Source organism: Macrotis lagotis, chromosome 1, assembly GCF_037893015.1.
Source record: "Macrotis lagotis isolate mMagLag1 chromosome 1, bilby.v1.9.chrom.fasta, whole genome shotgun sequence".
Lineage (NCBI taxonomy): Eukaryota > Metazoa > Chordata > Mammalia > Peramelemorphia > Peramelidae > Macrotis > Macrotis lagotis.
Genome location: NC_133658.1, coordinates 153,189,029 through 153,202,420, shown reverse-complemented (window position 1 = coordinate 153,202,420; position 13,392 = coordinate 153,189,029). Strand labels below are relative to the sequence as shown.

The 13,392-nt window shown below is 38.5% G+C and overlaps 1 protein-coding gene and 1 long non-coding RNA gene across 3 annotated transcripts in view; one reads left to right on the top strand and one right to left on the bottom strand.

Moving 5' to 3' along the window:
* The window catches only part of LOC141504269 (uncharacterized), a 210,631-nt gene that overhangs the window by 76,470 nt on the left and 120,769 nt on the right, over positions 1-13,392 (top strand). The window lies entirely within an intron of this gene.
* LOC141500479 (XK-related protein 6) overlaps positions 2,701-13,392 on the bottom strand; it is a 44,188-nt gene continuing 33,496 nt past the window's right edge. The window contains exon 3 of the mRNA XM_074203681.1: positions 2,701-5,595. Coding sequence (XP_074059782.1) covers positions 4,631-5,595 — 965 coding nt within the window. The 3' untranslated portion in view covers positions 2,701-4,630. The remainder of the gene's footprint in view (positions 5,596-13,392) is intronic.

The window sequence follows — 13,392 nt, the reverse complement described above, 5'->3', positions numbered from 1 at the left end:
GAGGGCTTTACTTTGATTCAAGCACTGACAGAAGAGTAATGATCCACAGCCCAACTCATCTTGGCACAACTAGACCTGTGCTGGCTGCTCTTCCATCAGCCCTTATCACTCCTTTCTTCCCTCTGTGTATCTTCTTCATAAGTATGATCAGCTGCATATTGCAGTCTCCAGGAAACTAGGATTGGTAGAATGAGGTCAACATGGAACAAATCAACTCACTATTATAGCATTAGAATTCCTCCCAGAATCAGACTTGAAGACTGTGTAGAAGAAATGAGGAATATTTGAAATTGGCAGGATGAATTTGGCAAGATGCATAGAAAGCCTTAGAGCTTCTTTTCCTTTCTTCTTTAAAGAAAATAAACTCCTGATTGGTCTCATGAAGATTTTTGCTTGTCTTAGATTCTTGAGATTGACTTCTGGGGAAAGTAAAATGAATGTTGTTTGAAGGAGAATGAGGAGCCCCTTCCTGTTTGGATGAGACATAAATGGGAATGGGAAGAAGGTCACACTGAAAAGAGTGTTTTCATAGTGGATGGAATACAGGGAGAAATACTAGAAGAGAAGAAAGCTTTTCATCAAATTCTATAGGCTCCTAGTACTGACACAATGACTAAGAATGGTGAAATGATCTCATCTCAACAAGGTTCTTCCCACAACAGAACAAGATTGGGCCCAGATTTTCCTTAGCAGTACAAATAGTTCTGCCAAGCCCAAAAGAGAATTAGTGGAATGGTAGGATGATATTTTATAAACCCATGTTAAAATGGGTCATTTTCAATACATCAGCAAACCAAGATTCTAGGTTCTAGATGTGGGATAATACTGCATCTCCTCATGGTGAGTAAACAACAAAAGTCTATGTCACTTTTTTTTAATGGATCAAAATGAAGATGATGTATCAGGGAAGCAACTATTGGGGTTTGAGGATAATCTAATAATTGTGATGTGCTGATACTTCTAAGGGAGATATACAAAGTACTCTCACCACCATTAGATAGTTAACAGGAACTGTGTGACTTGGATCACTTCAAGCCATTTATTTTCTTTGGACTTAATTCTCTTGAGGAAAGATGTGCTAGATGAGAATCCTCTGTTAATACAGTGAGGAATAGCACAAATACAAGAAGGCTGCTGGAATTATTGGTGATTTTTAATGCTAAACCTTAAAAAATTAATAGAAGCTGATTACATTGAAAAGATGTGGTAAGAACTCTAGGTAATTTCTATTCTCTTCCATCCTTTCTCCCTTCTATCTTCCTCCCTTTTTTTCTTCTTTGTTTTTCTTTTTTCCTTCTTCCCCTCCTTCCCTTCTTCCCTCTTTCTTTTACTTCTTCCCTCCCTCCTTCTTTCTTTCTCCTTTCTCTCTCTTTCTTTTTCTTTCCTTTTTCTTTCTTCCTTCCTTCCTCTCTTTTCCTTCCTTCCTTCCTTCCTTCCTTCCTTCCTTCCTTCCTTCCTTCCTTCCTTCCTTCCTCTTTCCTTCTCTCTCTCTCTCTCTCTCATTTTTCTTTCTTTCTTGTGCTTTTTCTTTCTCACCATACACACATAAATTATAAAACATGATATCTCCTCAGTGAACTAAACAAGAATTTTCTCTCCATCTTGGTTTCTTTCTTGGAAGTTCTAGAGGTTTTGAGGTCTTAGCAAAAGGTAAATACACACTTTGGGGGTCTTATTTACCTACTTCTAGAGGTCACTCCCTGAGTAGAAATGTCATCCCTAACTTTTGGTGCTACTGATCAGATTCAGAATTTTTTTGTGATTAATACACATAGGACTTTCAGTGTAATGTGGAAAGGTATGGACAAGTAGGGGGAAAAATAAAAAAAAAGGTCAAAAAGTATTTCAAAATGGAAAAATTAAACCATCAAGACCTAAGACTGAGAAAAGGTTGCAAGGGAAAGAAAGCATCAAAGGAACTGTGAGGATTGGTAGAATGAGGTCAACATAGAGCCAGTCAGTTTACTGGACCATATCATTAGACTTGAGACAGACAGGAGGTGCGACTCTTCCATGACAGGAGTGGTTCATTCACTTCACAAACAGTCTTCCTTCCACAACCTCTATCTGGTAGAGTATACACTATGAAAAGTAAACACTATGTAGTAAGCAGAATGGAAAGGAAACCAATGAAAGTAAAAATGCCTCTGATTGTCTGAAAGTCCCCAATTGTTAATTAGGGACTATCAGACAATGCTTTCCCCTCTCCCTGGGGAGAGAGGTCAATTTGGCCATCTGGCAGGTTTTATCAGGGCCCAGGTATATTGCACAAAGCCCTACTTACCTCTGGGTTTTGCAGTAATGTTGCAATTTGTCTTTAAAAATTTTCTATTTGTTTCAGCATTAAGGAAATAAGCCCTCCTACTACTTCCTTTTCCCCAGGAGAAAAATAGGAAGAAACCACAGAAGGGGTGGAGCTGGGAGATTTTCAATCTGGGCATAGTAGTGTGCCTGTAATCATTCAGGTGTATTTGGGCAAAGACAAGTTCAGTTTTCAGTTGTTATTTATGTAAAACGTTTTCTGTGTATATTTTTAAAGACAGATTAATAATTATGGGGAAAGGAAGAGTCTCTTCGAATATCAAACAAAACAAAAAAGCAAAAAACCCCAGAGACCTAAAGTCAATTTAAAAAAACAAACAACAAAAGCTCTCCTCAGATTGAACTTCTCTCAAAGATAGTTCAGTGTGAGGTTTTGCACCCTAGACAGATATATCTGGAATTTTAAAAATTGCAATTACACACAGAAAAGACTAACAGTATTTACTTTAAAGTATTGTATACATATATTTTTTGTGGAGATTTTTTTTTTCTTTTTGTGTTTTTTTTTGTGCCCAAGTAGAGATATGATGGGATTGAAAAGATGCCCTGGAACAAGAAAATTATTTAAAGGAGCAATACTTTTTAAAAACAGAAAGAAAAAAAAAACAATGTGGTATACTATATTCTCAGTACCTCCAGAAATTCTACTTGGTACAATAAAAAAATTAAACAAGTGGATGGAATCCTGACACAAATGAATGGCCTCCAGGACTCAAAGAGTGCTGCTTTTCTGAGCCTTGCCATGGACAGAACTAGACACCACAAAACTCAACCATGCTATAATTGCCATCTTTCTTGTGTTGTCCAGATTTTTGGCAAGCTCCTGCAACACCAAGAACATACATACATACATCATATGTGGTGGGCACACACATACACACAACACACACACACACACACACACACACACACACACACACACACACACAAAACTAAAACATTTCTCATTCAACCTAGGATGCACCAAGTGAGCTGAACAATACTCAGCAATCACAACGGTGAAAGACAAAAGCACCAAACCATCTTTTGAAATAGGTCAGTTATTACAATTTGCTGATTTTTTTTATATTCCAATTTTCTTCTTTGTCTTCATTAAAAAAAAAACACAATCACAAATTTTAAAAATGAGGAATTCTTGCCAAATCAGTTTAAGGCTTCACACCAAACCAAATAGAGATAGTAGAAGAGGCCTTACACAATATCACGCATGATAAATGGATACCTCTCACAGCCTTAAGATGATGGATCAGATGTCATTTTTGCCAGTCACTGATCAAGTATTGTGCCTTTAAATGGACTTCTTTCTTTTTGCTACTATGCTGAGTTTTATTATTACTGATTTTAAAAATTATCGATATGAAAATCCACTTCTATTTGGTATAGAATTGAACAACCATGCTGAATTTGAGTGGTGGGTTTCAGTTTTGTGTTTGTTAACTTATCTTCCCCCTTCCCACACCCCCCACACCCAATATGATTTCTGCCAGATGAAACTAGTGCAAGTTGGCACAAAGCTGGTCTGCACATGGCATCATTCATCCATTTGAATTTCAGATAGCTCTTAATCTCCTTAAAGGCTCAACTGGGGGGTGAGGGAAATCGGCAGTGAAGGGATGGAAGGGTAGGGTGGGGAGAAAAAATGGGGACTGGGAGGGATTGCTCTGCTTTCACTTTCTTGCCTTGGTTGAATTTTTTTCCCTACAAATCATGTGATCTGAACAGTGATTTTTGTTGTTTTGTTTTGTTTTGTTTTGTTTTGTTTTGTTTTGTTTTGTTTTGTTTTAGATTCTTGGTTTGACTCACTTCTAGGTTTGCTTTTCCCTCCCCTGGTATAAAAACCACTGGAGAGTTTTGCATGAGAAAACAAGACAGTACTTAATGAAACTCAGCACCTAAGGGCATAAGGCAGTTGAAGGTTTTTGTTGTTGTTGTTGTTGTTCTTTCAATCAGCACCAATCCCGCAAATGATCTACACTTGGCATAAGGTATAAAACTTTTTTTTCTTTTGGAGTGGAGACAACTCCGCCTTTTCCACCTATGGATCATACATAGTGTGGATATTTCAATACTGTTTCTTGTGTGTAAAAATCAAAAGAAAAGTTTTTCTTTTTGTTTTTACTTACAAAACATAGAGAATATCTTTGTATACATACAGCAACTGGAAAGAAAGCTTATCTGAAGGGGTTTTTTTGTTTTTTTTTTGTGGTGGTGGTGGTGGTGGTGGTGGTGGGGTGGTGTTTTTCTTGTGAGCGGTGTTGGCCGTAAACAAAACTTAAAGATTCCCTTCTCAACTTGGGTTAGGGAGCTTTTAAAGTGAAGACTCATACTGTAACAACTCATAGAGGAGTGGTCCATCTCGATACCGAATACCTACAGCTGTGGGAGTAACATACTGCAGAATGTTGATAGTCCTTCTCAACCTCCTGTCTACAAAATGGGCATCCCATGCAGGGTATCTTTTTCTGGGCATGTCAATCTTAATAAGGGGCCCTTCTGGATGGTAAGGACGCCCCGACGGGGTGGAGGGCCCCATGGGTCTCACTTGAAAAACGGGCAAGCAAGTGTCAGCTGTGAGATCCTCCTGTTGTTCCGTGACGGCTCTGGTGGGCGTGACCTGGGTCCCCCGGTACCCAGGGGTCTGAGGCGCCATGGGCTCAACGTCGGGGGGCAAAGGGATGCCCCAGAGCAGCTCGGCGCAACAGGAGCTGGCAAAGATCTTAGCTCTTGGCCCCATGGGATGCAACACACCATAATATAAGAGCATCAGAGCTATCCCAGCCACAAAGCTAAGAAAGACACAACACAGTGCTGGCACGGCATAGGAGTCAGTGGTCTCAGGGTTTCTGTAAAAATACCAAAGGAACGTCAAGGCAGCATTCTCTGTCAAGACTACCGTGTAATATGCAAACATTCGATATCGAGTCCGCCCTTCCTTGACGTTAAACCAGCAGAAAATGTACACAATCCCTACCACCATGTTGAAGAGGATCTCCTCCCACTTGGACATGCAGAAGTCTGTCCCACCATGGATAATCCAGAAGGCCATGGCACACCAGTGAACCACAACAAAGATCCCAAAGTAGAGCTGGAAGATGGAAGCAAAGAGGGCAAAGGAGATAACTCTGGATGAGATGGTGAAGAGCCGCCAGAAGAGATGGATGAGGGCCCCTCGGTAGCTCATGCTCTTCTTGTCATCCCTGGAGTCCCGTAGAAGCTTGTGATAGGAGGCTAGCACCCAAGCTAGGGACATCAGAGAGGTCACAGAGGAGACACCTGCCAGAAAAAAAGACATAAAACCACAGAGTCAAACCATGGCCACTGACCAAGGATCCATTCCTGAGCAGCCATCTGATGAGAGACCTAAATATACACAATCTCAAGAAAGGGCAAAAAGAAACAAAAAATGAAGAATCAAACAATGAGTTTATCTCTATCTTTGTCCTAAGCTGATTTTTTTTTTCTTTTGCTATTTTCCTATTTAGTATATGCAGTGGAAGTCTCTTAGTTGACAATCCATTACCAGAGACTAGAGTTTGTTAGTTTTTAGTTATTTCAGTTGATTCTCCATGATCCCATTTGGGATTTTCTGGGAAAAGATACCAGTATAGTTTGCCATTTCCTTCTCCAGTTCATTTTACATATGAACAACTGAAGCAAACAGGGTATTACCCAGGATCACACAGCTACTAAGTATCTGAGCCCAAATCTGAACTCAGGTCTTCTTGCTCCAGGACTTGTGCTTTATCCATTGCATCAACCTACCTATCCTTAAAAAAAAAAAGTAGCATCAAAAGTCACAGTGATAGTTGAGGGAAGGTAGATGCTGGCATCCATGTAAAAAAAGGAATGATATGCTGTCTTTTTGTCCTAATTAAATACAAGGTCAAATAGTCCCTGTTACACAGATGGATGTGGCTCATGACTTTTGCTCCATAGTATTAGCCTTGTCCTTGCCATTGCCAGAAGTTGGATTTCTCAAGAGTAGAAAAGGCCATAAGCTTCTCAGAGGCAGATAATAAATGATATCAGCCAAGTTCCTTTCTTATCATCCTGTTTGACACTCACTTTTTCCCTCAGGAAAAAAAGCCAATCTAGTATTGTAATTTTTCACCAAGTTGGGTCAAGACAAGTCAATGGAGTAGATAAAATTGATAATCAAATAACTGTTTTTTTTGAACTGCCATTAATCTGTTTTCCCTTCTAACAACCACACTAACTGATTCTTTACAAGTGCTCTAAGAAACTTCTTTCTGCCACATTTTTCCCATACTGGTCTTATCTATTTCCACGACCTTTGGCATTACTGAAAAACAACTCCAAGGATCTGTGGTTTTGTCAGAATGGATCTTCCCTCTAATAGAGATCACAACCACAACTTAGGAGGTGATTTTCCAGAGTCGAGGCTGAGAATTTCACCATGTGGACAACCTAGTGATGAGCCTTTCCAAAGTTAGCTAATTTAGTAATTGAAAATAGATACATATTGATGATTTTCTTCAATCGTGAAGAACAAAAACCAGCCAGTCACCTGAATCTGCTTCCTTCCTTCCTTCCTTCCTTCCTTCCTTCCTTCCTTCCTTCCTTCCTTCCTTCCTCTCTCCCTTCCTTCCTCCCTTCTTTCCCTTTTTTCTTCCTCCATCCACTCATGTGCCTGCTCTGCCCAAATAGGGGCTAAATTTTTCTCTTCCCTACTTATTTATTCTATGATTAAAAACAAAAACAAACAACAACTGGGAAAATCAACTCTTTTGCCCCTTGCAGTTTCATTTATGATTTCTTGAAATAAAGCATTGGAAAACCAGGCTTTGATAAAAAAAAAAAATTGGATTCTAATGGAGCTATTTGAGTATGCCTTTAATCAAAATCACTCTGGCTCTCATTGATTGACCAACAGTAGGTTCCAACCCAAGTCTCACTTGGTCATGATTTGGGATTTGATGGCTCAGAATGAGTGTAAATAGCAATAGTTTCTGAGAGTCTTTCCCTTCCAGATTGATTTTTTTTTAAACAGATAAAAGAGGCCATTCACTTGGCCTTATTTCTTACTTAAAAACTGAATGGGTATTGCCTCAGACAAATTGAGACTTGAGAAAGACTTGACCTTAAAAAGACTAAGGTCTCCCATTGCATCAGGGCCATTGGCACTTGTCTTGATCTATATCTTGCCACTGAACCCAGATGACTCTGGGAGAGAGTGTGAGTCTGATGATTTTGCATAGCTCTGCCTCACTTAAATCCAGTTCACTTACAAGTCAGACATTACCTTCCCAATGTCAGCAGTCCTCTTTGAGAATGAAAACAAATAAGCATGCACCTAACCTGTTAATAAGAATCCCATTTCTTTCACCTCTCATGGCAAGTACCAATTCTACTTAAGGCTTCTTTTGATTCCCCCATCCCACCTTCCCCTAGCCTACTGGTTATTCATTCCACCAAATCACTGTATAGTGGTTTTGTTCTATGTTATGGGTTCATAACCATTTGAGAGATGATCTGGTGAAGCCTTTGTACCCCTTCTCAAAATGTTTTTAAATGTATAAAATATTTAGGATTATAAAGTAAACTATATTGAAATAGTTACTAAAATAATAAAAAAAATTCATAGACCCTAGGTTAAGAACTCTACCCTACATATATGTACATGATATCTTTCTTAATAGAATTAAGCTTCTTGAGGGGAGGTAGGGATTGCTTGACTTTTATCTTTGTAGCTCCATGCCTTATAAATGTTTGCTGATTGTTCAAGTTGATTAGCTTCTCTGGACTTAGCAAGGCTGGTCCTGGTACAACAAACAATATAGTGTTAGGCACAAAATAAGGGCTTAATACATATTTGTTGATATACAACATCCTCTACTTGATATTCAAAGTCCTTCATAACCTCCTCCTTTTCCAGTCTTCCTCCTCCTTACTCAAACATATATTCTTTGATCTAGTGTCATTGGCCTTTTTGCTATTCTTCAAATCAGGAACACTATACTTAGATCTGTTCATTTTCTCTGGCCATGCTTGTGAAAGAAAATATTAATACTCGGGTAACCGCTGTGTAAAGGGGGTCCTTGTCACTTTTCTGAGTCGTGAGAAACTCCCCAGAAATACAGTTTGGCTAATGCCCCTAAGTCTGGGAACATCCTGACAGGGCTAAAATATTTGACCCTGAGAGTCAAGAAATATACCATAAATTTTATCTGAGACTCACCTAATGTTCTTGTTAACCTAATCCTTTAGCTGTTTCTGCAATATTCCTGCTCCCTCCTGAAACTGCTTTCCGCCCCACCAGGTGCAACTGGAGCTGTGAGATAGTAAACTCCACCCGACCTAAGTCTCCCTGGTACATGACTATCCTGTACCTCAGGTAGATCCTGACCCTCTCTCTGGTACATGATTGTTCTACCACAGGACACATGTTAAGACCTAAGGCAGACCCTGACCCCATTCCATCTCTTATTGGCCTCCTATCTATACTATGTCATGTGTGTGTGCAATAGTCTGACAAGGAAATATATCTAACTGCTATTTCTGCTTCTATAACTTGCTTGCTCTTGATACCCCTGCCCCTCAAAATATTATAAAAACCTTGGTCATTCTATTCTTGAAGTTGTTAGATTTGGGTTTTTATCCCTAGCAACCCCAGGTAAATAAAGTCCACTCCCAAATTTCATAGCTTGGTCTCCTACTCACTTTCTGGGTGCAACACTTGGAATGCTCTCCCTTAATATCTCTACCTAGCTCTCCTATTCCCTAGTTTCTTTCCTTCAAAATCTAACTAAAATCACCTCTTCCACAGGAAACTTTTCCCAATCTCTCTTGTTTTAGGGCTTTCCCTCTGTTACTTATTTCTTATTTATCCTGAATTTAGTTGGTTTGTATACACATTTGTTTGCTTATTGTCTCCCTTGTTAGATTGTGAACTCTTTGGTGGCAGAATTTGTCTTTTATCTCTTTCTGTATCACCAGCACTAGCAATTAATAAATGTTTATTGATTAATGACTATGTCCAATAAAGTCTTCCCAGTTTCATTACTTCATCTGAAATGATTCAACTGTCCCCACAATATTAAACCCATCCATAGTCAAATGCAAATAAAATATATTGCTAAACAACTTATACATTTTTATTGTTATATATTTGCTTTTTTGAATTATACATTCAAAAGTTTGCTTATATCAGTAAAGAGACTTGAGAGCTTTTCTTGATGATAATTACTTTAATAAAGCTGATGATGATAATATTAGATGAAAAGGGTTTAAAAATCAGACTTCATGACTGCAATTAAGCAATGAATGACTGTGTAGCTTTAAGGCTAAATTTAAGGTGAGAAGGCCAAATCTACTTCTATTTTCCCTTTGACCAAGAAATAATAATTGGCCTTACAGGGCCTGAGTATATTTTGCCATTTGTAAAATGGGTCAAAGATATGTATGACGCCTTCCAGAAATATTATAAAGTATCAATTCATAATAATATTAATAATGGAAATTTAAATAATACTTTCAATTTTCCAATATCCTTTTTTTTTAGGATTTTTGCAAGGCAAATGGGGTTAAGTGGCTTGCCCAAGGCCACACAGCTAGGTAATTATTAAGTGTCTGAGGCTAGATTTGAACTCAGGTCCTCCTGACTCTAGGGCCAGTGCTCTATCTATCCACTGCGCCACCTAGCCGCCCCTCCAATATACTTTTAACCTGTTATCTCATTTGAGCCTCACAACAACCTGCCAAAACAGAAAACACATCATAAATAGAGATATCAAAGAATATAATTTTATTTGTTTGATTAATGAGGGCTTGGCAAGCCAAAGAGAAACAAGGTGTTTTTTCCAGGTTTGTGCAGCCAGTTGAGGCCCAGTTCTGGATTCTTAGTCATATTCATCCACCAGATGTCACTATAGAACTTGAGACTGCTATAGCTGGAAAGATCCTTCTAGATCAGTTCAACCAAACTCTTCATTTTCTAAGGGAGGAAGTTAAAAGAATTTTTCCTTCTATTTTCCATCCTTTTCCTTTTCGTTCTCTCACTCTATTTCAGTCTAAGTTTATAGGAAGCCTATTGGATAGCTGGGGACTATTTGTCACCAAGGATAAGAACCTGCAGGCTCCTTGGTGCCTGGCACCAAGGTCTTACTATGTGTCAATTTATGTGACAGGGTTTATGAAGTAACATGTTCTGGATCTGATTTTGAATATTCAAGTAGGCCCTTTAAAAATAATTCTTCAATGAAAACACAATTTACTTACTCTAGATCAATGGAAGCTGAGATGTTCATCTCTTTGTTTTTATATAGACCCAATAGCTTTCATGCTTTCGTAAAGGATATCATGATATCTTTTAGTCTACTTAGCCAGGACTTCTTTTATGTGACTCAGAGAAAACAGTGTTATATATATATATATATTATATATGTATATATGTTTATAAAGACATATTTTTTTGCAATAAAGTTTAAATTCTCCAGACATTCTAGATACCTCCTCTGTCACTAACAAATATGAAGAGTTTAATTCAACTCATTCTGTGCCACAAGGAAATGAACTAATGAAAACTGAGAATTTTATTGCAAACTCTGTTTTACCCTGCCTTGCCACCATGAATACAAGTTATAGTGGAGTGACGTGTCCTGTGTTATACATTTCCTGCTATGACAAAACCCTGGGTTCTTTCTTAACCAAACTCTACATGTGGAACTTCACTGAAGCTTGATATATCTAGAAGAAGAAGAAAACGATATTCAAAGGGTACATGATGTCACTCCTCTATTCAATAATTACCATGGCTCTTCATTACCTCAAGAATCAAATATAAACAGTTTGGTATTTAAAACTCTGCAACTAGTTCCCAATCAACATTTCCTTCCTTATTATACATTACTCCCTTTCATAGTCACTGTGATACAGTCAAATTATATTCCTTCTGTTCCTCACAAGGGTTGTTCCCCAAGGCTGGATGTGCTCTCCTCCTCACTCCCATCACTCAGAATTTCTTGTTTCTCTTAATGCTAAGGTAACATGCTATCTGAAGCCTTTCCTGATGACCCCAAACTACTGCCCATGCTGCTAGTGCCTTTCTCTCAAAATCACCTTGTGTGTAGTTTATTTGCACCAGTAAATGTACATATTTTCTCCCTGACTAGCCTGTAAGTAAACTAATTGAGGACAGGCCCTATTTGTTATTTTGTTTTTATATTACCATCACCCAGAAGAGTATCTATCAAAGTTTTTGTCTTCATTAGTTGGGATACCCTTCACAATATAACCCTGATATATCTTGCTAACTTTATAATAGATTACTCCCCTTTCTCTTCAGTCTAGCCAGACTTCTCTATTTGTTGTTCTTCACACATCACATTTTATCTCCATTCTCTGTCTTTGTACTGGCTGTATTCCATACTTGCAATATAGTCTCCCCTTAGCTCCACCTCTTACTTCCTACAAGCCTCTGATCCATCTAGTCCCTCAAGGACTAGAGTTATCATAGGATAAAATAAGTTATCATAGATTACTCTCTATCTCTTACTCCCAATATCCCAAACAGTATTGCTTGTTGATTTCACCTTCCCAATATCTCTCCAATACACTTCTTTTCTCCTCTGACACTGCTATCATTCTGGTTATAGGCCCTCAACACTTCATACCTTAAGAACTAGCACCTCTCACGTGAGGGCTTTCTGAGCCCTTTTCAGAGCTGCTTATCTATCTCTGGTTTCTACCTAATTCACCCAAGTCTCACCTGTGGCTCCAAGAAACTGTAGTAAACACAGCAGTCATATCCTGATATACCATCTAGGCAGATGGGCTAAATGAGTATGAAGGTTTCAAACCTAAGTAAGAGGGGTGTCTACCCAAGCATGTAAAGACTTTTCCCAGGGGCAGCTAGGTGGTGCAGTGGACAGAGCACTGGCCCTGGAGTCGGAAGGACCTGAGTTCATATCTGATCTCAGACACTTAATAATTGCCTAGCTGTATACCTTGGAAAAGTTACTTAACTCTATTGCCTTAAATAAATCCAGTTTAAAAAAAAAAAACTTTCCCCCAGCAGAAGGGATGCATGAGAACAGTTTGTTCTAAAAGGTCACAAAGGCAGTTGAAGCAGGTATTGTAAGGTACTTAGAACTTAGGCAAATATCAAAGATGCCAGGCTATCACTAGTTATACTGAATTTTGTCTTGCCATTGGACTTCGAAAACTCAGAAAGAGAAAAAGAGGCTGATGACTTTGTGCAACTCTGCCTCACTTGATTTTCCTAAAGTCTGATCATGTCACACCCTCTACTCAAATTTAAATGGCTTCCTGTTGCCTCCAAGTACAAATACAAAAAGCTTTGTTTGGCACTTAAAGTCTTTCATAAGCTAGACCCTCCTCCTTTCCAGTGTGCTTATAAGCATCAGACCTCCCAACATCTTTGAGGATCAAGTGACACTGGCCTCTTGGCTGCTCTTTAAAGAAGACACTCCATGGCTTAGCTCTGGGTATTCTCTCTAGCTGTCCCCACCCCTGAAATGGATGCCCTCTCTCATTTACTCTGACTCTGCTGACCTCTTGACTTTCTTTAAGTTCCCATTGAAATCCTTTCTTCTACAGGAAGATTTCTCCAACCCCTTAATTCCAGGGCCTGCCTTCTGTTCATTACTTCCTATTTATCCTGTATGTAGCTTGCTTGGTATTTTTGTTTCTTTTTGTGTCTCCAGTACTTAGCATAGCATGGGGCCCAGACAAATAATAGGCACTTAATAAATACTTAATGAATTATTGAATTTTGGCCTCAACTACTGGTGTCACTCCACCCTAAATTAAGAGCAATCAAATGAAATAACTGTATAAAATGCTTTGAAAATCTTAAAAAGCTATATAAAGTTACCTGCTGTTATATTTATTCTATACAGATGACATATCGATATGTCAATACGCCAATAGATTGTCAGCTCCTGAGAGCAGAAATTGTTTTATTTTTATCTTTATATACAAACCAGCATAGTACCTAACACATAGTGGTACTTAATATTACCATTTGTTGATTGATTTATCTTTTTCTAGGGAAATTCTTATGAATATTGTGCTAATTTCCTTAAAGCA